This window comes from Phragmites australis, chromosome 14 (assembly GCF_958298935.1).
Source record: "Phragmites australis chromosome 14, lpPhrAust1.1, whole genome shotgun sequence".
Taxonomy (NCBI): domain Eukaryota; kingdom Viridiplantae; phylum Streptophyta; class Magnoliopsida; order Poales; family Poaceae; genus Phragmites; species Phragmites australis.
In genome coordinates, this window is record NC_084934.1 from 5827943 (window position 1) to 5855366 (window position 27424).

At 47.4% G+C, this 27424-nt stretch overlaps 1 protein-coding gene and 1 pseudogene across 3 annotated transcripts; both read left to right on the forward strand.

The window, feature by feature from the left end:
* The first annotated feature begins 1743 nt into the window (after positions 1-1743).
* LOC133889983 (chromatin remodeling protein SHL-like) lies at positions 1744-14606 on the forward strand. Of its 3 annotated transcripts, XM_062330414.1 has the most exons (6): positions 1744-2025; positions 2520-2608; positions 2820-3168; positions 3649-3717; positions 13347-13482; positions 14141-14606. In XM_062330414.1, exons 3-6 carry the CDS (start codon positions 2837-2839, stop codon positions 14168-14170), a joined length of 567 nt encoding a protein of 188 aa, XP_062186398.1. In that variant the 5' UTR covers positions 1744-2025; positions 2520-2608; positions 2820-2836; the 3' UTR covers positions 14171-14606. The 3 variants fall into 3 exon arrangements, with proteins under 3 accessions (XP_062186398.1, XP_062186397.1, XP_062186396.1); XM_062330413.1 differs by lacking the exon at positions 2520-2608 and having other exon boundaries at positions 14144-14606; XM_062330412.1 differs by lacking the exon at positions 2520-2608 and having other exon boundaries at positions 1745-2025.
* Positions 14607-15769: 1163 nt separating this feature from the next.
* LOC133891680 (probable disease resistance protein RF9) lies at positions 15770-26975 on the forward strand (annotated as a pseudogene).
* Positions 26976-27424: the final 449 nt, after the last annotated feature.

The window sequence follows — 27424 nt, forward strand, 5'->3', positions numbered from 1 at the left end:
AAGAAGAGAGGAGTATTTATTACACTGACAATTATGGTACTATTTACTGTGTTAAGATCACGATCACAACAATACCTGTTTCTAACTTTCCTATTTTCAATTCTATTTTAAGAGAAAATATAAAAATAAAAACGGTAAAAGGGTTTCCGATCATTTCTGTCCGTTTCCATCCTACTCTCACTCGAGAACATTCGCTCCAACGCAAAACAGGTGGTGTTTGGTTCGGCCTTTTGCAATGTAATCAGATTGCAGCAGTAACCCATTTACATTTGTTTACGTTTAGTTCCTGCAGACTGCAATGAGATGCCCTGTAAAACAGATTACAGCCTAGTTCAAAGCCCATCACACTCCCTGCTAGCGGTATCAGGTCCCATTCCGTCTGCCTCCGTACGCAGTTAAGGTGATGAGGTATGATCTGGCAATTTTAGAACTACCCCGTCATCTAGATATGACCTCTCTGTCTCCATGGGTCGCCAACCGCTAATGCAACTCATGGCGTGGAGGCAACGTCCCGACCAACGAGGATGGGAGGCAGGGGCGGAACTAGGCCTATGATAGGTTGGGCTTCAACCTTAGGTTGTAGGTCTAATCACTTTTATATTTACTGTACAAATAATAGTTTTTTTAGTTTAATCTAAATTTGAATAAGTTAGCGTGGGGCTTAACTCAGGACTGATTCTGTCCCTTACGAGAGGTGCATGATTTAGAAGCAAATCAGAGGCAACATCCTTTTCAACAGTCCAGCCACGTTGTCCTCCTGACCGGTGCCCGATATTCCAGTCGTGTTCTCGACCAGGACGGTGGCCAGACCGCTAGAGGCCATCTTCAACAATCTCTTCCTGTTCATCCTCGCTTCAACTTTTTGTGCACGATGGATATCCAATACCATTGTTTGATTGAACCAAACAAATCAAGCAAACAACAATTCTACCCCTGATCTCGCTATAAAGCAATTCCGTTATGTTTACGTTACCAATACATGAACAACTGCTACATTATTTTCGGATCATATTATTTTCGGATCGCATACTATTGTAGTTCGTAAGAATGTGTTTGGTTGTTTGATTGGAGTTTTATATAGCTGTATTGTGTAAATAGCTTGAGGAAGCAAACTAAGTGAAGTCATATGTGTTGAAAAAAAGAGTGCTTGATTAATTGTATTTGTCTGAACAGACTGAGCTGATTTTCTATTTATTTGATTGAATTTGAGACCGTGAGCAAATGCAAGAGTTTAGATTATAATTGATTATTCATATGAAGATAATTTTATAATACTGATAAATGAGCTCGCCTATATGAGTAAATACAGAGCTACATTCGCTCTGTTAGGATGAGAAGTAATGTTTAAATTAAGTTTTACATCTCAATCAAAATAAAACTATATATTTATATCCGCTAATACAGTCGACTAAATACATTTTTTTTTTAAGTTAGACGTATATATGGAGTGAGTCCGCGAAAAATTAACACACCATAATTGAATGGCCGGGACTCGAGTGACTCTCGCCTGTCTAATCCGGCCCTTCGTCCGCGCGGCACAACCATCCAATTCGAGCCCCCCTACCGAACCATCCAGAAGTCGAAGCCTCCGCAATCCAACCGAAGGCTACGATGCACAGATCAGTTCATCCAACGGCCGATACGCCCCCGCCCTTCGCGGCAATTTCACCGCCGCCAGTTTTACCCGTCGCGGGCGCGGCAAAGCCAACTTTTACTGCTCCCATCAAGGTCGCCCACGCGAAAACCGCGCGGCGAAGGCAAAGCGGCGGGGGGCGGTAGGAAAACAGCAGGCGAGCGCCCTCCGCGTTTCGAACGAAAGACGAAAAAAAAGGAGATCGCGAAAGAAATAAAAAAATCCACCGTCTTCTCGCGGCATCCTCCTCCTCCAAACCCTAGCTTCCCACGTCCCCACCCGCGCCCCCACCTCGCCGTCGCTGTCGCCGTCGCGTCCCATGGCGAAGTCGCGGCCGCCCAAGCGGATCCTCGAGTTCTACACCATCAAGGGATCCGACAAAATCATCAAGCGTGAGGCCCCTCCCTCGTCGTCCTCTCTCATCTGCGCAATCTGATCCGGGGTTTTGGGGGCGAATATCCTTTTTTGTGGATTTTTGGTGGCGTGTTCGGGGATATGGGTCGGCGGGTCTGGGTTTCCGAGCCCTGGAAGTTGGGGGATTTTCACGTCGGGGTAGATTGATGTCGCCAGAAATGGTTGCTTTAATCGGGCCATTTCGATCGCTCTGGTGTTTTTTTGGGGTGCGGAATGGTATTTAGGCCGCAGTTTTTATGCTTCTACCATGGTTAAAATTGATCCTTTCATGTTCACTGCGGAGAACTCGATGCCCAATTAATCAGGGGTTTGATAGCAAGTAGCACAGTCAAGGCATGATCTTCGAGGGGGATTAACATCACTGTGACAGTTAACACTTAACAGTGCACTGCTCTGGTCACTGAAAACTTGTTTTTTTTTCTATTCTTTTGTTTGCGGTAATTTTGACTTGTTGGAAATTTCAAACTTTTAGGTATCTGTCGATGCATTTATCTCTCCTTGGCAGTTGGCATGTGTGTAAGAGCGAGCATTCTATTACTTAGGATGGCTGATACTAAAATGGTGCGCCGAGTTCTTGTACGATTCTATTGCAGTTTGATTAGATTATGTCCAGTTCATTATCTTCTTGGCTTTGTATTTGTGCTACAACTTAGAAGAGTTCCATCAAGCTGCCTCAAAACAGTAGTTTTGTTTATATAAACCTTTCTCATTGCTTTGATGAACCCAACATTAGGCTCCTTTGGCATATGTTTGATCCTCCCACTTGTTTCAGCTGGGGATTGTGTGCTAATGAGGGCGTCTGATGCATCAAAGCCACCATATGTGGCAAGAGTTGAGGCAATTGAGGCAGCAGGATCTCGAGGCACAAATGTGAGAGTACGGGTGCGGTGGTATTATCGACCAGAGGAATCCATTGGTGGGAGGAGACCTTTTCATGGTTCCAAGGAGGTGTTTCTCTCTGACCACTATGATGTACAGAGTGCTGACACCATTGAGGGGAAGTGCAACGTCCACAGCTTCCGTAGCTATACAAAACTTGATTCTGTCAATGCTGAGGACTTCTTCTGCCGCTTTGAGTATAAATCAGCTACAGGAAGCTTCGTGCCCGACCGCATCGCTGTGTAAGAATTAAACGAAACTTATTCTGCAATTTGATTATTCTGAATTTGCATTATTTGTTGTAAAGATTTGCAATTTGTATCAAGTTTTAGCTAATCAGGTCCTTTTGATTTGTGCAAAGAGTTAATCTTTACTACCTCGAGTCCAACGTAGATTATACTTTGGACACTTAGCTTTGGTTTGCAAATACTTGTTCCTTTGGTTTTCTGAGGCAGCATTTTCCCCCACATGCCCTTTGTTCATTGCTAATTGGTAGTGGTGTTAGACAATTATACTATTAATAGGAGCAAAAACATGTAAAAATCCAAATGAATAACTATAGCGCAGCTATAGCTAGCTATTTAGAACCTTGCTTCTTGTATTATTTCTTATTAGGCTTTGGCTACATCCCCTATTTACTGGTTTGATTTATGCATAGTTCTTAAATCTAAATCATCATTTTTTTTTTACATTTCTCATCTCTTTTGTAAAATATGTGGCAGGTTTTGCAAGTGTGAGATGCCGTACAATCCTGATGACCTTATGATCCAATGCGAGGAATGTTCTGATTGGTGAGTATAATGGTAAAGATTAAGAACTAGCTAACTTTTTTTTTTTGAAAAGCCGGCAAAAAGGCTTGCTAGAATATATTAATAAAGGAGACAAAGAAAACACTGAGGAGTTCACAGAGACCAAAACAAAAGACACTAGCGCAAACCAAAACGGAAACCAACGGAACTGAGCGTCAACTCGGACCAACGACGAAGCGTTGCAGCACAGGCTACTGGTGGAGAAACAAAAAAAAAACTACATGTCCGACAACAGGCTGCCAAGGGCGCAATGCAATGGCTAAAAAGGATACAAGGTCTTGACTTGGACTTCATTGCCCTGCAAAAGATCGCTAAACTGAAGAAGACCTCTGAACTTGCGGATGAAAGGAGGCTGTCCTGCAAGCCCCCGGACAGGAGCTGCCCTGCCTGGCCTCATCCAGCAAGTGGGCAGACGGCACGGAACAAAGCAAGCAGCCCATCCGAACCGGCACGGCATCAACGTACAACAGCGCATGAATGAACCTAAAGCAATCTCCACGCTAGATTCCTTTGAGCAATGTCTTCCTTTATTTGTTGTGCGATTGATAGTTCATCCAAAGTTTGTCCTTGGAAAATTCGACGATTTCTCTCATTCCAAATATTCCACCAGAAATAAATCACACCTCCGTCGAAGTCCCTACGCTGTTCCATGATGATTTTGACTCTGGTTTGGCGCCACCATGATCGAATGGTGCTGGAACTAGAGAGGCTCGGCACGTTCCCAATGGAACCAAAGAGCTATATAGTGCCAAACTCGACGTGTAAAACTGCAAACATTCAAGAGATGATTTGTATCTTCGTACGACATGTTGCACAGCTTGCATTGCCGATCATCTTGGTCATGGATCTAACCCTTTTTTTCCAAATTGTCCATTGTGAGAATCTTTCCCTGGATCGCCAGCCATGCAAATGTTTTGCACTTTGGTTCTGTCTGGGCCTTCCAAATGTGCTTGGTATGAAACCGCCTGACCGCCCCTAGGAATTGGATTTTGTACGCGCTTTTTGTAGTATACACCCCCTCCGGTGTCCATTTCCATCTAATTTGATCCTTCGAAGCATGGTCCCGCTGTATCGACTGCATTTCATTCCATAGCTCAATGAATTGCACAATTTCCTCATGAGATGTTAAACTGCGCAAACTATGAACCCAATTGTTATCTTGCAATTCTTTCTGAACTGATCTATGCTCTCTTTTCGCATGCTTGAACAAATCCGGAGCGATTACTTTTGGTGCCAACCCATTTATCCAACTGTCATGTCAGAATCTCGTCTTCGCTCCATTTCCAACCGTGACTATTGTGGACGCCATGAATAAGTCCCTATCTGACTTATCGCATGGCGGTTGGAATTGAGCCCATGGTCTGTGATTATCGGTCCACTGAAGCCACAACCATCGGACTCTCAAGGCTCTTGCGAATTTTTCTATCTCTAAGATACCCAGGCCCCCCAGCTCCTTTGGTCGAGCTGTTGTGCTCCATTTTACCAGAGAGTGACCACCAAAGACCTTATCTGAGGCTTCTCCTTTCCAAAGGAAAGCTCTACGGATGTGATCAATCCTCTTTGCCAACCAATTTTGCAACTGGAATACCGTGAAGAAGTAAATAGGTTGGGAGGAAAGAACAGTTTTTACCAAGGTGTCGCGGCCAGCCAAGGAGAAAAATCCTTTCCACCCCGCGAGTCCAACCTTGAGCTTATCAATCAGAGGTTGGACTTCAACTTTCTTTAACTTCCTGAAGTGAAGAGGAAGCCCTAGATACTTGCAAGGGAACTGTTTTAGCTGTCTCGAGAAGGTGACGAGAAGCTCATCGAAATTAACATTCTGGCATCTAATCGGGACCACTTCTGTCTTTGATAAGTTTGTACTCAAGCCAGAGCATCTCCCAAAGGCCGATAATGTTTCATTTAGAAACTGCAATTCTTGCTTATCCGGATTGGTGAAGATGGCCGCATCGTCAGCATAAAGGGAAACTCTTAGTTTTGCTTTTGTCGGCAATACTGGATTCAGGAATCCTTTCTCCTCTGCCAACCTCACAAGTCTTTGAAGGGGGTTAAAGGCTAAAATAAAAAGCAAAGGCGATAGAGGATCCCCTTGCTTAAGCCCTTTAGCGTGAAAAAATTCCTGATCCGGCACCCCATTTAGTAAAACGCGAGATGAAGATGATGCCAACAATTGGCAGATCCAATCGCGCCACCTTTGCCCAAAACCCAATCTGACCATCACCTCAATAAGGTATTGCCAATTGATTGAATCGAAAGCTTTAGAGATGTCAAGCTTCACAAAAAGAGACGGTCTCTTTGCCCTGTGCAATTCTTTTATGACACTCTGCACGTAAACAAAATTGTCGTGGATACATCGCTTATTGATGAAAGCGCTTTGACTTCTTGAGACGATGTCCTGAAGTCTTGGCGCGAGCCTGTTTGCAAGCAACTTTGGAAATGGGAGAAGCTATTGATGAGGCTTATTGGTCTATAGTTTGCCACTCGGGTAGCATCTGTTTTTTTTCGGTAGCAAGCATATGTTGGCATTATTAAGATGATGCAAATTTGAACACTTTAAATCCCAGAACGCTTGCACGGCTTCCATCAAATCATTTTTGATAATCGGCCAACAACTGACATAGAATAGACCAATATAGCCATCCGGCCCCGGAGCTTTCTCCTGCGGAATGGATTTAATAGTCGCCATGACTTCATTAACGTCGAAAGGGGCCTCTAACTCGACTAAGTCCACTGCCTGAATGTTCAGGGCTTCCCAATTTAGGGCCAGATCCCGATTCTTAACGGAACCAACATGATCTTTGAAGTATTTGAAGACCTCCTGTGCCTTATCCTCGGCCGAGGTGATGACCCCTTGATCTGTCAGCAAGCTCTGGATGAAGTTCTTTCGTTTCCTCGCATTTGCCTTTAGCTGAAAAATTTACGTCGGCCTGTTTTATCCAAGTCTGTATTGAGTGTTGCCTAAGCCTTGATTTCTCAATGGCCGCAAGGCCCATGACTTTTCTTTTGAGAGCTTTCCTAAACTCACTCTCATCCAGAGATAGAAGCTTGTTCTCCTCCGCTTGATCCAATCTGAAAATAACCTCCTGTGCTATTGCTAAACGCAGCGTTGTGTCCCCGATCGTTCTCCTTTTCCAAGCTTGGAGATCACGTTGGAGATGCATAAGTTTGACATGCAGCCTAAGCATTGGATCTATTAGAGGGGCCGGTTTGTTCCAGCTAAGCTGCACCGTTTCTAGGAAACCCGGCATCTTTACCCAATATGGCTCAAAGCGGAAAGCGCTAAAGCATGGATTAAGTAGGCTCCCTGTGAGAAACAACGGGCAATGGTCGGAACCGTTTGACGACAGAGCTTGAAGGTGCGCATTTGGAAATAGCAATTCCTAGTTGGAGGTGTGAAGAAACCTGTCGATGCGGGTCAGTGTTGGGTTGTGCTGTTGGTTAGATCACGTGAAATTCCTGCCCGATAGCTTAAGGTCGTGAAGATTTAACCTGTCAATCAAGTCCTTGAAACATCTCATCATCGGCCTGTTAAGCCTCCTATTGTTCTTATCCCCTTTGTAGATTACATTGAAATCCCCGCATAGGAGCCACTGTGGTTTCATGAACTGTTTTAAGTCCTGAATTTCTTGCATAAAGGCCACCTTCTTGGCATCATCCTGCGGCCAATAGACCACCGTTATGGACCAGGTCGTCTGGTCATTCAACATTGTAATGTCTGCTGATATAGAATGATGCGCTAATCTTACATTCGATAGGGAGAAGTATGAAGCCGAACAAGCAAGAAGAATTCCGCCCGCGGATCCATTTGATGGGAGCGCAACATAATGCTGAGCAAAAAGGATCCCCAACGTTTCAATGACCAACTGCTGTGACCACGCCGAAATCTTTGTCTCCTGGAGGCAAACCACGGTTGCGCCTGCCGACTGTAAGACTAGCCTGACATTTGAACGTTTTGCCTGTGCATTCAACCCCTTTACATTCCAGCAAAGGATATTACAATTTTCCTGCGACATAGGTACACCGAAAGACGACTTTCATTCTGAGAATTAAAAGCAGAAGGCCTGAAAGCCCACATGCAGATGATAACATAGACATAGGACCACATAGGCTTAGAAACTTCACAAAAGCGGACAAGAGCTCCCTAACCCGGAGCACAACAAGAATGTCCTTGCTTTGTTGCTGAAACCTTCTACTAAAACTGACTTCGAGGACCAGCCGGGCGCCTGCAGAACAAAAGACCCCAGAGGCCCGCATCATCGCAGCGGAGTTGAAACCAATCTGGGAGGAACTGAGCCAAATCAGACGTGAAAGGCTGTATCTAACACCCACTGGATAGCTCGCGACGCTATTAATAGAGCTCCAAAAGGACCTGACTCGACGACGACACCGAGAGACTGAGCTAATTGCAATGGGTGAAAAAACGACGACATGATCTAAACCGCCTGACACTGCATCACGCCTGCAGAGCTGCCTGTTCTTCGACCGGCACCACCTTGTTGGATGAATTCTTCTGTTGTTGTCGGCCCTTGTCCACCAACTCCGCGATAGCCAGTATGGTCTTCTGCTCCAGAGGCTGAGCAAACATCTGCAAATAAGAATTCAGCAGCTTGGATTTGTTATTGTTAGAACTTGCTGAGCCTAGTCTCTTAGCTAAAACTTCAGTGGCTAGTTGCATAGAGCTTTTTCCTTGAGTATTTCTCAAAGTCATACTTGCCTAAACAAGAGTTTTGTTGATACAACATGCTATACTTTTCCTCTGGTGCATTTTGTAAGTCAACAGATTGTTTTGTTTGTCTATGAATGGATGGATATGTTTTATTTGTTTGAATTTAGACAGGAGATAAAATTTGGTAGCAAATCATTATGCCATGTGAGAATAACTAACCTAAATTGTACTGATTTTGCCAAAAACATGTTACTTTGTAACATAGAGTAGGGTGATATCCACTGCACTTTTCTCCTATTGAGGACCAAAATAGTAAAAAATAAAGAAAAAATAACACAGTTTCTTGACTTCATTGATATAATCAAGTGTATTACCGGTTTACCACTATTCACATACAACGAGTTTTGTTCTCGAATTCTTACCTGGTCATGAGTGGTTTATTGGACCATTAGATGACAACAAATTTCTCTAGGGATCATATTTTCATTTCTATACATTTCACATACATATTTCAGTGCAAAGTGTCCCCATTAAGACTCAAGGTCAACTTTAAACTTTGTTTGTGCCCCGATCGGTTCACATACTTATCAAGTAGCGGTTGCAACTGCGCTTTCGTTAGTTTCCTAACCGAGAGCGGCAAGCCCAAGTATGCGCACGGGAACTCCTTCACAACACACGGCATAGAGTCCTGGGCCATGGCGAGTTATCCTGTTAGCACTAAATTGGGGAGATCGAGCAATTGAGGATATTGGTCTTCAACCTTGATGAGTCACCAAACAGCTCTAGGATGGCTGTAGCAATCCTTTCACTCGCACGATTGATTAGCGCATTCAGAGCGTCCATCACAAGTATGAACGTCATGGGTGACAGAGGGTTGTCTTGTCGCAATCTACGCTGGTGTCTGATTGCCTCCCCTGATTCCCATTTAGAAGCACCTGGGTGGAAGTTGTGGACAGCAGACCACAGAGGATGTTGTGCCATTGCTCACCGAAACCCAGATGCGCGAGGATGTCCAACAAGAATGGCCATGAGATTTAGTCGAACACTTTTGAAATATCAAGCTTGAGCAACACATGGGCACCTTTTGTTGATGGAGGAAACGCGTCGTTTATTGCAACGTCCTTGGATGAAGGTGCTCTAGTTTGTAGACACCAGAGACGGCAATTACATCACGAGCCGGTCTTCAGCCTCGCCTCTGTCTTCAATTAAGTTTGAGTTATTGTTGGAGTACTTGGAGTCGCCAAGATTTTCACCACTAGCTTCGCGAAACTATGGATCAAGCTGATGGGACGATAGTCTCGCACTTGAATTGCATCGGCTTGCTTGGGTAGCAACGTGAGAAAGGTCAAGTTGAGTAGCCCCAATTTCCTTCTATCTCGGCCATGCACATAGATCAGAGACATCATGAGGTCCTCTTTGATGGCAGACCAATAGCAGCGATAGAAGCGACATGTATACCCATCGGGTGAGCTTTGTTAGGCATCAAGTGCATCGATATCATTTGTCGGCAGCTGCAAGGACTTAAGGTCCAAGGTACGAGAATGATCCTTCGCTGTGCCGAGCAGCTGCGAGTAGTAATCGAACATCGCTTGTTGCTTATCGTCCTGACCCATGAAAACACGATCACCATCCTGTAATTTGCCAATGAAATTCTTCTGCTTCCGATGCCTAGCATGGAGGTGAAAGAAGGATATATTGGCATCCCCTTCCCTAAACCAGCCGATCCTAGACCTGAGCCGTGCAATTGTTCTCTCAAGTGATGCCAACCCAAGGTAGCGTTGCTTAAGATTGCGATGCAACCAAGATTATTCGTCGGAGAGTGGCTGCAAATCTTGCACCGTCTCGACCCGGTGGATGATCTCTTTGTCCATGGACAACTATTGATTGATGTTCCTAATCTTCCGTTGTCCCCAGCTTTGCAAGTGTTTGTTCAACCTTCCGAGCTTGAAGGCAAACCTCTCAATCAGGCATAACACCAACACTGGCTCTGACTAAGACTACTGGACCACTTCTTGGAAGGTATCAAGTTTAGTCTGGAAGCTCTCGAAATGGAATCGTCGCTTGCCCCTCGGGTTGTCTAGGATCAAGGGACAATGGTTGGATACGTCTAAGGCGGAACTCTACATCAGACAGTTCGGAAAAAGGTCTTCCCAGTCGGTTGTGCAGAATACTCTATCTAGCTTCACAAGTGTTGGAGAAGCCCGTTCATTTGGCCACATAAATGTGTGGCCAAGCAATGTGACCTCTTTGAGCCCAACCTTGTTCATTAGTCGGTGAAAATGCCCCATCATGGCCCTATCAACATTAGTGTTATTTTTGTCTTTAGCACGACAAATGAGGTTGAAGTCTCTCGCGATGAGCCATGGTCCAACGCATTGAGCTTGGATGTTCTTTAGCTCCTCTAGGAAACACAAGTTCTTAGAGTCTGGCTGAGGATTGTAAACTCCACCGGCAATGACCATTAGGTTTGTGGAACTGAATCGAGGTCGAATAGGTGTCTGTATGGGTCACAACCATCTGGCACATACCACCCTTCCTTGCGATCATTACCCCTTCTTTGGTGCCCGCTGCAGGCAATAGATGCTTACCAATAGCGACAATATTCTATGGCGAGAGATGCTTGCCACTTTGGTTTCTTGAAAACACACCACGTCAGCCATGATCGATCCCACAACGTCACGAACAGAATCTCGTATCGCGGCTTGATTTGGCTCGTGAACATTCCACATGGATACTAAAATCAACGACCTAGTGCAATGCTCGATCGGCTCAAACCAACACAGTGACACTGTAAGTCACCCTTATTTGGCCTTGTCCAGTAGCGATCCAACCAAATAGTGCTGCTAGGGCCATGATGTGGGTACGTGACAAGGGATTGTCAAAGAGCTTTGCGTAGGTATCTTGAGCCTCCTTGTCCACCCGCTTGTGCTTTAGAACTAGGCCTAGAGTGCGAATCTCCTGAGATTGAGCTTGGTGCTTCGAGGAGCCTTGCTAGTGCGTTGCAATCCGCCCACTACGCCTAAGAGTTGCATCCGTCGGGAAGGTTTTGAGGCGCCTCTTTTGAATATGGGGCTTTGGTAAGAGCCCACCTGTTGGGATGGACACCTTAGCGAGGAAATGGGCATGGGCCAGAGTAGTAGTCGCAGGTGCAGAGGGGTAGGCGTGGGCGTGGGCTCGAGCTGGAGAAGATGGTGACGATCTTGTAGCAATTCGAGGGGCAAAATTGAGCCCATGTCTTCGCCTAACTTAGATCCACCTACAATCCTTAGGTTCGAAGCAGGTTAGGCCCGACAGGCGTGGCATGCCCGATATGATCACTGGGCCCATTAAGCACCATGTGGTCCAAGGGCCTATCCAAGTCAAGAGCAAAAGACGGTGATGACGCCACACATGAGGGGGCAACCGCCACCACTTATGAAGTAACAATACCTTGGAGGGAAGCCTCCATCGTTATTGGGTCATTGATGGTCTAGGCGCCTAGGCTCCCAAGAAGATTTGGGTGGTCCACCATCAGGTCAACCTGCTCCAGCTCCCGAATGGTAGAGTTTTGAGATGCCGTCTCCTCGGCATGTGGACCTGAGTTAAAGTGTGACACCGACATAGTCCACAAGTCCTTCGCTGAAGCATCGCCATCTGCACCTAGTGAGGCACACCCTTGTGCCGTCACACTTTTCCCAGGTTGGACAGACGAAGATGGATCAACATTGTCTACTTGGTCGAAGACCTAACTCCCTAAATTCCGGTTACAATCCCCTAGCATATTAGACACGACTGCCACATGGCACACCCGTGGTGGTGGTCTCCTCCCCTTAGAAGGAGCATGACCGTCATCGATGGCGGCTTTGGAATCTGTGATGTGACCCTAAGATTTTGATTGCCGCTGCCCCCCATAGATGAGCATGGCGGTTGTCGCCTTCACCGCCAAGGCAAGGAGAACCATCAGGCGAGGAATCGACATGTCATAGGTCCTCTGGGCTGTCGATGATGATGTTGACATGTCATAGGCGAGCTCTTCAACGTTGGATTGAACTCAGAGGGCTCCATGATGAGTAACTCTTTGACCTTGGGAATGAGCTTCGGGTGCACCGTCTGCGTCGAGAGCTTGAATGTCGAAAGGTCCATTTTGTCTGCCTTCTCCGAGTGTACGCATTCAATCCAATAGCAAGAGCTCAAGAGATGCTCCGCCGAGGAGAGGCTCCAAGCATGAGTTGGAATGCCCCGGAGAGATAGATCGACCTGGAAGAATAGAGAGTGGCCATAAGTGTGAGCTTGGTTGGATCATGGCCGAAGGAGGAGCCGGCAACGCGGAGTGCGAATGACCATATCGTCGTCTAAAATGCACTGTGCATCGCAGGATCAGGCAGCATGGGGATGAACTTGTCTGGTCAGCTTTGGTGGATACATAATGTTGTCATATCAAGATTGAGTTGCACTGCAACCGCCTGTAGGTTGTCCTCTAGTGTGATCACGGAACGATGCCTAACAACGGTAAAAAAAAACTACCCGCCAGAGCTCAATCTCCGCCAAGTCAATGTTCAAGGGCCTGTCGGGGAAGCAGAGCTCACACAGGGGGCACCACACTTCCAGTTCCGCATGCTCACACGCTCCCTTGAGGATCGATGTCTTCCCTACCGATGGCACAAGAGAGGGTGCGGCACTAGGGGCTCCAGCCGTGTCTGATGACCGAATGATGAGGTCTATGGAGGAATGCAATCCTGGCGTCGAGGCATAACCGATATTTGTGGCACCACACGGGCCGAACCCGGGCATTCCAATGGCCATGACTTTATAGGCAGCGCATTCGCTGCTACATGTTGAGGCTAGGTGTGGGCATGGGGAAGCTTACACCGATACATGCGGTGTCCCAGCGCGTGGCACGCAGGCAACGAGTTGGCTTCGGGGGCTATATAAGTACAGGTTTTATAACTGTTGCTTTTGTGTCCAGGTTTCACCCTGCTTGCATTGGAATGACTATCAAAGAAGCAAAGAAACTTGAGCATTTTTTCTGCCAGAGCTGTACAGCTGAAAATGGAAAGATGACTGAGAATTCTCATGAAGCTACAGCACAATCAGAAGAAAAGGTAAACTGTGATGTGATGCCGCCGCTGCTTAGCATTGATGCAAGTTTGTTTTCTTATTTCAAAATCACAATACAAATGGGAATTATGCTGATAATATAACTTTAGTTAAGTATAGTTTGCATTTTGCAATATTAAGGCTTGGCTGCAGTAGAGGACCATCCTGTTTTGCCGTTAAACCTGTACCAAATCCCCATCCAAAGGAAAATTGAATAAATGCCACTGCAAAATATTGAATATTGAATAAATTTTCAAATTGGGAACTTTGTAGTGCCATTTATGATTTATTCACATCCCCCCCCCCTCCAAAGGTTAATAGCTAAAAGTACTAAGGAAACAATACCAGTTTTAAAATCGGAGTGAGCGAAGTCTAGTCCTCGTTTTGCACTCAAAATAGGTTTGTTTAAGCTTTCACCAATCATATACTGGACCAGCTTATCCTTTTTGGTTTAACTCTGTTGCCGGTTCATGCATAATCAAATACATGAGGAAACTAAACCCATTACAAGTTGAGTGCATTATTTTTCTTAAATGATTGAAAAGTGCTGTTTACATTACGGAATTCTAATCTCATTCATGAGCAGTGGAAGTTGTCATTTATGCGGTGCTAGTCATTTGACAAATGGGCTTACTTGCGATCCATTTAAACTGATGTCTTCAGCAGGTGGAGTCAAAACGACGGAGAAGGTGATGGCTCTGCTGGTTAATTTATGAAATTCTGCATGGTTGTACAAAGCCTTCCCAAGTTTGAGATCTGTAATGTTATTCGTCATCGCAGTTTGTGGCTCCGGGGTCCCTCTAATGTCAGGCACACGCTGTACATAGCTTGCAACCTGAGATTGTTGTATTAGAGCACAATAGGATTTGCGTCGTAGTGTCAGACTATGAGAGTATGTGTAGAGTATGGCAGCACGCCAGCATCAGGTGATCAAGCTCCCTCTGGGCATTAGGACTCCTGCATGATCCAGCAATAATAGTTCCATGCAGCCGGGCCTGGCCAGTCATCGTGTTCGTTCTCTCAAAACTTTGTATCGTCATGTGATTATGTGAACTCTTTTTATTCTCACTGTAATGGAGGCATCTCAGTGTGGTACTTGCAAATTGTTACTTGGAAACCATACCTACTCCATCTGCTGTAGTTGCACATTTTGCATGAATCAGCATGTGTCCAAAATTTGGTTGGCAGAACAATAATAAAGTTGGAAATTTTAGCGCTTAAGCTGGCCTAGCTTAACAAAACGTACTACTCTCTTTTTGGAACATATGTTGGAGATTCCCATTTGGTTTGCCACCAAATTTTGGCACGATTCTCCTCCGACTTGAAATTATATTTCATATTCGTGTCATTGTTTGACAAAAGCATAGGTTGACAAACGGGCGATCAAATTGTGGCGTGCCAGAGTTTGAGAAGGCATAACTTGACAAATTTGGTAACAAACCTAACAGTCTACTTTACCGCAATGACTGCAATGACTCGAGTGGATATAGACGTCGTTCGCAGAAACAATAGTGGATCTAGGCTAGCGGTTCAAAATAGCCGCTAGCATAGCAGACTAGCAGTGGTGGTGGGAGTGAAGTTGTAAATGTTTTGTAAGAACCTAGAGAGTACTCATGCACCAATTTTGTGAATTTTGCGAATGAGCTGTTATCTCGGTGGTTCACTTGCAATGTGCGAGCGGTCGGGTTGGGAGTTCGACTCTCGGCTTTCTCACTCGCGCTGGGTTGTGCCTAGGTTAGGCTAGTATACTTACACGCGTGTGTGTTCAGTGGTACTATATGTTTTCACGTATTAGATACTTCAAATCTCACAATCTGTCAATGGTACTGTGTGTTTTCACGTATTGGAGACTTCAAATCTCACAATCCTTTCCTATAGTATGTTGGACACCTACGCTTATATACGTATGGTATAAGTATGGAGTGCGTGAGTTATGTACAGCTCTGGTACCCTTAAAAAAATCCGTGATTTTTTTTATCTTTGCCCCTCTCTCTCTCTCGAAGCAAAAAAAGGAAAAAAAAGATGGTGCCAACGTCAGCTGACATCTACAGCCATTTCTCTGAGAAAAGAGACCCTCCTTCACGGGAACAAATTCTACAGGACTCAGTCCTTTAAAAGACTCTCTCTCTTACGATATGTAGCCATCTCTTTTCTCTCACCTGCATGCATCCGTCGTTAAATAAAAAAAGATAACATGAATCAGAATATGACAAGATCTTCCTGTTAAGTATCCTGTAAAATTTTCTTAGCTCCTTCGCTCTATCCGCGTGCACCGTGCAGCGTTTCCTCTTCAGGTCTTCAACGCCGTCGCTTGGAGCCTGCTCTTCCATGCCTATTGGCTGGCTCTGCGGTCCAAGCAACACGAACTGCAGTGCAAAGGTGTGATCCCTCGCCGTCATTCTTGTTCCTGGATGTTCTTGTGCAATTTCTGCTTGGTTTCCCCTCCCATTCTGGGATAAATATGTGCCAGATTTTGTGGGTACGTGTCCTAGGAAAAGAAAAATTAGGTCTTGCTTATTGCTGGTTACTAAGGACCTGTTTTGGATTCAAATCCCCAGGATTTAGCTTAAATTTGACTATATCTCAAATGTTCTTGGACAAATCCCCTTCTTCCAAACACCCAGTAGAAAAATGGAATATTTATTGGCAGATGACCCAGTGATGCGAAGTTTTGTGAGAACTTTGTGTTGTCACTTTGAGTAGATCCCATCTGTTGCAATTAGGATAACCAAAATGCATTTGTTTGCAGAGAAATATGCAATATTTGCTCTCTTAATATTCAGTTTCCGTCTACTTATCTGAAATCTGACTATACATTCTAAATCTAATTGGGATTACTTAAAGTAGATTGTAGAAAAAAAATATCAGACATATCTTTGACATGATAATGCAAAATATAATGTCAATCAAGCCTCAAGCTATGAAATTAGCTCGACAAATAATGATTGGGTTGTTTCCATAATCTCCAGTGATGTAATTCTTCCTTTCCTCAGCATTTATGCATGTAAATTGTTTTTTTCTCTGCCAGCAGGATTAAGCCCACAAGAAAGTACCTTGCCAATGTTGTATCACCAGGAACGGTTTCACAATCAAAAAGTGAAGATGGCAGAAGCTTTGGTCGTAGTGGTTCTCCAAAAGATTACCTCTGCTCTTGGAGCAGAGGACTGAAAATTCTGACCTCTAAGTTACAAAAGCAGCTACCTGACATGCTAGAAGTTACCAATAGAATGAGTCTACTCCAAAATGATTTCTCGATGATGCAAGCATTCATAGGTTAAGTAGATGTTCATAGGTCTAACAATCAGGTACTGGAGGCCTAGCTGGAGCAGGTCCGACAAGCCACCCATGAAGCTGAGGACATTGTTGATGAGTACATTTATCTTGTTGGCCAAATGGAAGGAATAAACAGTTTCCTAAAGAGAGCATTGAACCAAGCAACAGAGGTTAATAAATGGTGCAAGCTTGCAGCACTGGCTAAATTCGTGGAGGATTGTCTTAAAAGGATTATAGAGACAAAAAAATAGATTTGATGTATCTGCAGCAGGCAGTAGGGGAGATAATACATTGAGTTATTCTAGTAGACTCCCAACATCTATCTGAATATTCATACCTGAATGATGATGATGATTTTGTGGGGAATGCAGAAGTGGCGAAGCGCTTGACGGAATGGTTATCTGATGTAAGGAAAGATCACACTATAATCTCCATATGTGGAATCGGAGGGTTGGGTAAGACAACTATTGCTAGCAAGGTTCACAAATTCATTTGACATTTGAAAACCGGACCACAATGAACTTCCGAAATTCGCGAATATCATGAAATGTGGTTGAAATTTGGCGAGAATTTGGCCAAATTCAACCAGTCAAACTGGTTTGATTGAGGTAAAATCCGGTTGAATCGATCATTTGGTAACCGGTCGAATTCAACCAAAACTGATAGAATTCTACCAAAAACCGACCGCATTTTGTTTGTGGTCGAAAACAGCTCGATTTTCTACAAAAATCGCTCAATTTCCATCAAAAACCGAATTTCAGTTCAAGAAAAACCAAAAAATTAGCTCAATCTTGTAAAATCGATAACTAATTCATCTGAGTTTCAAATCACGTGAAACAAATTTGGTTGGTTTCATTGTAACATAATTTGCATGATAAAAATATTTATACTCATGAAAAAGTTGTATATTTTCTGTGAGAATATTTATTTGCTAAACCTAGTTAAATACATAGTTAATTCTTTGCTAATCCAAAAAATCATGAACTCAATTTTTTTTAGTCTTCTTACATGATCCTATATCTTTTAAAAATACACTAACTCATGAAATAGTTATTATAACATGCAGGATTATGTAAATATGTTACAGCTAGATTAATTCATAACTAACTCATCACACCTTCAAAATTAGTAACCATTTTTATTAATTTACTTATATTATGCTTTATGGAGAAAAAATAATGGTAGACATGAAAAAATTAATTATAGTGTTGTTTCTTAACATGTTCACTTTATGCTTGTGAACTTTGTAAAAATTATAGCCTCCAATGAAAGCTAGGTAAGGGGGGCCTGGTTAAAAAAAACTTTGTAAAAATCATGGAGAAATTAATAAAATTCTAAATAAAGTGAAACAAATTTTAAAGATTCTCTTAAGATACGTCCTACCTAAGAAAAATATGTGTTTACATGTTAAGCTTTTTCTTAACGTGGTGGGCCAAATCATCATATTCATATGGCTTATTTTAATATTTTTCTTTTTTTTAAACTTCCTCCATATAAAATATGATGCAAATAACATTATTTTTGAAAAAAAAAATCAAAGAAGGTCTTAGAATTGTCTCTAATATTTTTAGATTTTTTTTTTGTGATTTTTGTGATCTTTTTTAATTCAAATTCGAAAACCGGTCGAATTCAGAATTCTGTGCGAACCGAATTGACCGATTTTCACGAATATTGAGCAGTTTTCGACGAATTTTCATACACTAATTGCTAGTAGCATCTACCATAAAGATGAGATTAAAAGAATGTTTATCTGCTGTGCATGAATCTCAGTCTCTCAAAGTTACAGGGTCAAAGATCTCCCTCCTCAAAAGGATCCTACTGCAGCTCATGACAAAAAATGAGAATATGGGCTTGACGCCACGGACTGCGTGAATCTAGTCGAACTACTTCAGAGATATCTACAGGGCAGGAGGTACTTAATTATGTTGGATGATGTATGGAGTAGGGACTCTTGGCCTTTACTAGATGATCCATTTGTCAAGAACAACAATGGGAGCCGAATAGTTATCACAACTCGAATTACAAGTTGTGGCATCCCTAGCTGATCCAAACTGTGAAATGAAGCTGACAGAAGTTGCCCCCTCAATCTTAAGACCTGTGCTGAAAGAATTGTGGATAAGTGCCAAGGTTTGCCACTGGCTCTTGTTGCTTTAGGGAGCCTTTTATCCTACAAAGAAATGGATGAGCACAAGTGGGAGTTGTTCTATAGTCAACTTAGGTGGCAGCTGAGCAACAACCCAGAGCTGAACTGGGTTGCTAGTGTTCTGAACCTCAGTTACAACGATCTCCCTAGTTACTTGAAGAATTGCTTTCTTTACTGTGGCCTGTTCCCTGAAGACTATCGAATAGAAAGGAAACGGGCAAACGGCTAATCAGGCTCTGGATGGCTGAAGGATTCGTTGAGGACAGAGGACCCGAGACGACACTGGCAGATGTAGCTGCCTGTTACCTGAAGGACCTTGCTGATCGTTCATTGCTTCAAGTTGTCGACAAGAATGAATATGGAAGGCCAAAGAGGTTCCAGATGCATGACCTTGTGAGGGAGTTATCTCTAATGGTATCCAAGAAGGAAAAGTTTGATACTACATGGGACTATCTTAACTCAGGCGCCAATTCCAATGGATCTCTTCGAGTTTCCATAGTGAAGGATGGTAATTTACTGCAAACAGCGAAAAGTTCAGCACAGCTCAGGTCCATCATCGTGTTTGTGGAGGAATTGTCATTATCTTGGTTCAAAGACTGTTACCCATGCTTTAGATTGTTGAGGGTCTTGTGCCTGAGACACTGCCATATTCAGTTAGTGCCAGATAACGTGTCTAATATGTTAACTAAGCTTCAGCACCTACTTATAGATGTCGGAAGGTTTGGAAGTTCAGCAAGTAACAAAATATGTCGCCTGGAACATCTGCAGACTTTGAAGAACATAGAAGCCTCCCGTGTTTGACCGCTTTCCGAAACTGAAAAGCTTACGACTTTGCTTTTCTGGGCTTCATGAAGACCCACTTTCTTTGTTCTCTGTCATGTTTCAGAATCTTGGCCACCTTAATCTTTACCGGTGCTATGACGGGATGAGACTGACGCTTTGTGCTGGGTGGTTCCCTAAGCTGAAACACCTGTACTTGAGTTCCATGAGTGAGCTGAAGGAGGTTGAGATTGAGGATGGCACCATGATAGGCTTGCACAGGCTGGAGCTCTGGGGCTTGAAAAGCTTGACATCCTACGACCTCTCATGGACAAGTTCGATGATTTGCTTCCTGGCTGGAGGGCAGGCCTCCTCACCACGGCAGGGAGATCGGTTCTTGTCCGGGTTGTGTTAACTGCGGTGCCCATCTATTCCCTCATGGCGCTGGATGTCCCGAAGTGGGTCATTAAGGCTCTCGACAAAAGGCGAAGAGCTTTTCTTTGGAAGGGTAGGCGACGGGTCCATGGTGGCCATTGTGCCATTGCATGGCAACGGGTGTGTAGGCCGCTGGAGCTCGGAAGCCTTGGCATCCACAACCTGGAGCTCCTCGCCTGGTCCCTTCGGATGTGGTGTTTGTGGCTGCAGAAAACGTGGTCAGAGCGCCCATGGGTATGTTTACTTTCACTCGCCGGCGCCCGTCGCCGGAGATGAGGAAGAGGACCGGAATCACGACCACGCACGCGATCGCAGTGAAGAACACACGATGAATTTGGTCATTTGGTGCCGCTTTCCGCGCCGCTTTTCTGGACTCTATTGAACAACTTAAATACACAAAGATTTCAGGGCCGTAGCCTCTAACTCCACTACGATGCGCACGCCACGAACTCCGACAGGTCCGCGCCATCCCACGAACAAGCACTTGGCGCGCGCGGTGACCACTACCAGCTAGAAAGAAGGAGAGCCTCTGCATGAACACAGCATGCGTCTGGCTTTACAACGACGCGCTCAATCCGGCAAATTGAGCTCCTTTTATTTCGCTAAGCTGATCAGAAAAGGATGGAGCATGGCCAAGCCTGGGTTATCTAACAATCTCCCCCTAACACTGGCTTGGCTCATTTCAATTTGACGACGCCCACCTTGTCGCGAAGCTCGCAGAACCTCGCGCGCCCCAGTGACTTCGTCAGAACATCGGCGAGCTGCTCCTGAGTGCTCGCGTAGTCCAAACAAATCCTCCCGCTGTCCACGCATTCGCGAATGAAATGGAATTTAGTGTCAATATGCTTACTGCGATCGTGAAGAACGGGATTCTTGCTCAGGGCGATTGCGGACTGGTTGTCCATCTTCAAGATTGGCGGCTGAACGGCAACTCCAGTGATGTCGCTCAGCAGCTGAACAAGCCACACAACCTGACACGCCCCCGCTGCGCCGGCCATGTACTCCGCCTCACAAGTAGAGAGCGCCACCGTCTTCTGTTTTTGGGATTGCCACGTGATTGGCAGCTCACCCAGAAAGAAGATCACGCCGACGGTGCTTCTTCTCTCATCAACAAGACCTAAGTTCGTAGTTCCTGTCTCCTTGGCCATCTCCCCCCAAGTCGCTATCACTGTAGCCCGTCAGCCTGTTGTCGCCGTTTGACAGCTTGGGGTAGACGATGCCATAATCCACCGTGCCAGTGATATAGCGTAGCAAGTGCTTGACGGCGACGAGATGCTCCTGCCGGGGCTTCTCCATGAAGCGGCTGACGTAACCCACGGCGAACACAATGTCCGGCCGCGTGTGCACCAAATATTGCAGGCTTCCCACTAGGCTGCGGTACATCGTCGCGTCCACTTCCGGCGTCGTGCTCTTGGTGGATAGCCTAAGGCGGACCTCCATCGGCGTCGAGCAGGGTTTGCAACCCGCCATGCCCGCCTTCTCCAGCAGTTTCTTCGCGTACGCTGCCTGCCCCAGTGTGACGGCGTTCCGGCCTTGCTTCACCTCGATCCCGAGGTAGTACGAGAGGAGGCCGAGGTCGCTCATGCGGAACAACCGACGCATCTGCTCCTTGAACGCATCAATGTCCGCCGGATTCGCGCCTGTGATGATCAAGTCGTCGACGTAGATGCCCACCACCACGCGCGACGTCGCTGCGCCCCTTGTGTACATCCCGTGCTCGCTGGCGCACCGAGTGAAACCGAGCTTGCGCAGGCTGCCGTTGAGCTTCACGTTCCACGCGCGCGGCGCCTGACGAAGCCCGTACAACGCCTTCCTTGGCTTCAGGACCTTCCCTTCATGCCCAGCGGCGATGAAACCCGGCGGTTGCCGGACGTACACCTCCTCCTTGAGCTCACCGTTGAGGAACGCTGACTTGACATCTATGTGATGCACAAGCCAGCCTTCTTGCGCCGCCACAGCAAGCAGCATCCGGATGGACTCCATCCTAGCGACAGGCGCGAAGACTTCATCAAAATCGACGCCCTCCTGCTGAACATAGCCTTTTGCGATGAGGCGGGCCTTGTGCTTGACGATGGCACCCTCCTCGTCAGGCTTGACCTTGAAGACCCACTTCAAGCTAATTGGCCGGTGACCATGAGGCAGATAGACCAGCTTCCAGGTGTTGTTCTGCTCGATCGATGCCATCTCCTCCATCATCGCCTTGCGCCAGCACTCCTCGCGGCGCGCCTCCTCAAACGTGGCCGGCTCCTCGCCGACGGCCAGAAGCAGGTCCTCGTCGACCTCAAACTCCCGCTCCGCCAGTCTCGAGATCTCCACCGGCCCAAGAACGTTGTCCAGCGACTGGAACCGGAGCGGCGCTTCGTCATCGTGGTCGTCATCGAGGTCCAGTTCGCCAGTAGGGGGCGACGTGAACTCAACCGCTGGGCTCGGCGTAGGCGATGCAGGTGTTGGTGGTGTGCCGCCGCCATGCGCGCCAGTCGGCGAGCCCATGCTCGACGCCGCCACTGGCGTTCCTGGTGTCAGTGGTGTTTCAGCCGAGTGCGCTGGACTGCCTTCGGGCGTACCATCCACCGCACTGTCTCCCTCTGGCACAGCCGGTCCCCCTTGGCGGATTGTCACCGTCGTGTACTCGACGTGGAACGGCTCCGAGTCCGTCGTGCGCGCACCGCCCTCGTGCTTGCCCCAGCTCCACGGCCTGCCTTCGTCGAACACCGCATCGCGCGAGATGTGCACGCGCTTGGTGTTCGGGTTGTAGAACCTGTACGCCTTGGTTCCTTCCTCGTACCCGATGAACACCATCGGCGTACTCCGATCGTCGAGTTTCTTCTGGTGACCTCCGGTGACCTTTACATGTGCGACACAGCCGAATGTACGAAAAAAGTGCACGGGCGGCTTGTTACCATACCAGGCCTCGAACGGAGTCATGCCCTCCACGCTCCTCGTCGGCGACCGATTCAGAATGAAGATGGCCGTCAGGACAGCCTCCCCCCAAAACCAGTCGGGCATGTGCATCACCTTGAGCATACTGCGCGCCATGCCCAGCATAGTTTGGTTGCGCCGCTCCACCACGCCATTCTGCTGCGGGGTGTATGGCGCGGTGAGATGGCGCTGGATGCCCTGTTCGGCGCAGTAGTCCCCGAACGTCCATGACGTGAACTCGCCGCCGCGATCGGTACGTAGAGTGCCCAGCTTCCGCCCCGCCTCAGCCTCGACGCGAGCTTGGAGACGAATGATCGCGTCGGCGGCTTGATCCTTGGAGCTCAGCAGCACCAGCCACATATAGTGGCTCTTGTCATCAACGACGAGCAGGAACACCCGTTTCCCGCCTGGCGTCTCGGGCGTGATCGGCTCGCAGAGGTCTGCGTGCACGAGCTCGAGCGGGTGCGCAGCGTGGTATTTGCTCGCTGCCGGGAACGGGTGTCGCCGCTGCTTGCCCACCAGACAACTGTTGTAGATTTGGTCGACGTGGTCGATCTACGGCAGCCCTCGCACCATCTTCCCCTTGGCCAGCTCCTTGAGCCCATGGAAACCAAGGTGTCCGAACCTGGCATGCCATTGCCAGGCCACTTCGGAGCTCTGGGCGGTGAGACACACCGGCCTATCGATGGCAAGAGTGAGCACATAGAGCCAGCTGGGTGAGCGCGATACCTTCGCCAGCAGCCACCGTCGTCGATTCCAGATCCTCTAAGCGCCGTGTTCGATGAGGACCTTGTACCCATCCTCGTCGAGCTGGCCGAGGCTAACAATGTTAGCCGCCAGCTTCGGGATGTGGTAGACCCCAGCCAGCTCCTGGTGCTCACCGCTCTTAAGCCTGAAAAAGATGGTGCCACGGCCCTCGATGGCCACGACCGAGCCGTCCCCGAACCGGACGGTGCCGTGCACGCCGGTGTCGAGCTCGGAGAAAATGGAGCGCTCCCCCGTCATGTGGTTTGTCGCCCCGGTGTCGAGGATCCAGCGAGTGCTCCCGCCGTCGCCCTTCTCGCCGAGCTGCACGAACAGTTTGTCCTCGTTGAGGTGGATGGGCTCCCGGGCCCTCGCCATCGGTGATGGAGTGGACGTGGTGACGCTGGCCGAGGCCAGAGCCACGAACGGCGCGGGCTCGGACTCCTCCTCCTCGAGAACCCACTGCGCACACCCAACACTCCCATCGTCGCCCATCTTGACGAACAGATCATCCTCCGTCGACTCCGCGTCGAGCGACGTCACGCCGAGATTCAGCGCGGCCTCGGTCTCCTCGTCTGCCTGGGCTGTGTGCGCCTGCTCATCGCGCCTCTTCTTGCGGCACTCGTGGGCCCAATGACCCGTCTTACCGTAGTAGCGGCACTCATCGCTGGCGATCATCTTCTTCTTCTTGCCATTGCCGTCGGCGGGTGGCCTGGAGCCGCCACTGCTCCCGCCATCCCTGCCACGGCCACTGCTGCAGCCGCGCCTTTGGTTCGCGGATGGTGGTTTGCCGCCGCCCGACGACCCCTCGCCGGAGAGCTGCAGCCGCGACACGACGCGCGCCACCAGCTCATCCTCGGTGAGATTGAGTCTCGCCGTGGAGCCACCTCCACCGCCGCCGAGATCATGTCGCTCTTCCACCGCCTTAAGCCTCCCAACCAACTCCTCAACAGACAACGTATCGAGATCAAGGAGCATTTCGATCGCCATAACGATCTGCGAATACCTCGGTGGAGTGGCCTGCAGAAACTTGCGCACGATCTCCGGCTCCGTGTACCCAGCGTCGAGGACCTCGAGCTGGTTGGCGAGGTCAGTGATGCGGACGCCAAAGTCATCCACCGACTCCCCGTCCTTGAACTTGAGCGAATCGAATTTGCGGCGCAACGTGTTCGCCCTCGCCTGGCGCACCCGATCGACGTCGAGATGCATCTTCTTCAGCGAGTCCCACACGAGCTTGGCGGTAGCCTTGCTGGCGATGCTGCCCTACAGCTCTGGGGGCACACCCAGCGCGATGGCCTCCAAAGCGTTCCGGTCATCGACGAAATCGGTGGTGCCGACGTTCACCGCTGTCCACAGGCTCCTCGCCTGCAGCTTCAACCGCATGAGCGCCGCCCATGCATAGTAGTTAGTCTTGGTCAGCATCGGGTACTGCCTACTGCCGCCGCCTTCCCTCACGACCCGGTGAATTACCAGGCCGCGATCGCCATTTGCACCTCCACTCGTGCCGCCGCCGCCGCCGCTCCTGCGACTCGGTGAAGCCGAACGACCCCGGCGATCCATGAACGCCGCAGCGATCGCTCGATCACGCGTCCACGCGCGAAACAGGGCTCTGATACCAGTTGTTTACTTTCACTCGCCGGCGCCCGTTGCCGGAGATGAGGAAGAGGACCGGAATCACGACCACGCACGCGATCGCAGTGAAGAACACACGATGAATTTGGTGCCGCTTTCCGCGCCGCTTTTCTGGACTCTATTGAACAACTTAAATACACAAAGATTTCAGGGCCATAGCCTCTAACTCCACTACGATGCGCACGCCACGAACTCCGACAGGTCCGCGCCATCCCACGAACAAGCACTTGGCGCGCGCGGTGACCACTACCAGCTAGAAAGAAGGAGAGCCTCTGCATGAACACAGCATGCGTATGGCTTTACAACGACGCGCTCAATCCGGCAAATTGAGCTCCTTTTATTTCGCTAAGCTAATCAGAAAAGGATGGAGCATGGCCGAGCCTGGGTTATCTAACAGGGTAGCCTTCAACATTGTTGTTCCGTCCAATGCTCATGCAATGTTCGCAGCGTCGTTTATATCCGAGGTTGGAGATGGCCATTCAACTCTTTTTTGGTTAGATAGATGGCTTCTTGGTCGTTCATTGCGGGATCTGGCTCCGTCATTGCTTCCATGCGTGGCTAAAAGGGTCGTCGCTACGCGCACAATCTTTGATGCCTTGCAAAATCGGGCCTGGATTCGGGATATCAGGGGCACCTTGTCTGAGCCAGTGTTGTTAGATTACTTGCACGTCTGGGATGCTGTTGAAGGCATGAAGTTGAGTGCTGGACACCCATACCAGCACTTGTGGACACCCTCAACCTCGGGCGTGTTCTCGACATGCTCGGCGTACTGACACTTTTTCACGGGTGCCATCCACTTTGAGCCTTATAAGCGGATTTGGAAGACTTGGGCTCCGCTGCAAGCCAAGTTCTTCGTTTGGTTGGTAACGCTTAATAGGTGTTGGACGGCAGACCGTCTCAAGCGCCGAGGCTTGCAGCACCCGCAGTAATGTCCACTCTGCGATCAGGCACAAGAGACTGTGCAACACTTGCTTATGGATTGTGTCTTCGCTAGAGAAATTTGGTTCAATGTGCTGCAGCAGGTTGGTCTACAAGAGCTTGCTCCAGTGGTGCTTGACTCTGTCTTGCAGTCATGGTGGCAACAAGCCCATCGGAGAGCTCCCAAGGAGTCATGAAAGGGTTTCAACTCCTTAGTGATCCTTGTAGCTTGGTCCATTTGGAAACTCTACAATCGTTGCGTCTTTGACGGCACCCGTCCTTCAGTCAGCACACTGCTTAACCAAATTAGTGAGGAGGCTTAGCTTTGGTGTAGGAGTGGGGCTATTAGATTGCGTTCACTGTTGGGATGATCTTCTCTTAGTCGTGATCGTAGCCTTTTTTCTTAGTCCGTGGCGCGAACATACACATAAGAACTAACCCGACCGTTGGTACGGTTTTGTACTTATACCTCTTCTAATCTCAATATAATAACACGTAGCTCTCCAACGCGTTCGAGAAAAGAAAAGTTTGACATTAGTGCCAGAAGGCCTTGTGCACCTTAAATCATTCCAACAGCTGTGTATCGGCTCGATGATGCCTAACGAGTTCAAAAGAAGGTTATAAAGACAAGATCGATGGATTTTTGAGCACATCCCCTACATTGGAGATCCGTGATCAAGAAGCCACGCTCACGAGTAAGCATTATGTCTTGTCAAGTAGTTATATTGAGTATGTAATTGCATTAGTGCATTGGCTAATGCTGTACATGATTCCTGACAGGATTGGTCATGTGATTTTGTTTATGAAAATTGTTTGGTTTAATCTGTTGTATCCTGTCATTCCAAAGTGCCATCTAATGTTTATGTTGTTTCATGCTGCAATACGCTACACTATTTTCTTTTTGTAGGCTAATGTGATAATTGTATTGGAATTCCTTTTGGTGAAAATTTTCTCGTGGAATCTACTTCATATCCTTTTGCTGAATCTAGAATAGTATCTAGTTGTGGCTTTGAGTTTGAAGTAACAATGCTGTTGCAAGAGGACATATGCTGGCCCTGCCATTGCATTCATTCAGCAAAATTCAGTTAGAATGACAAAAAGTACAAAATTTGTTTTCATCTTAC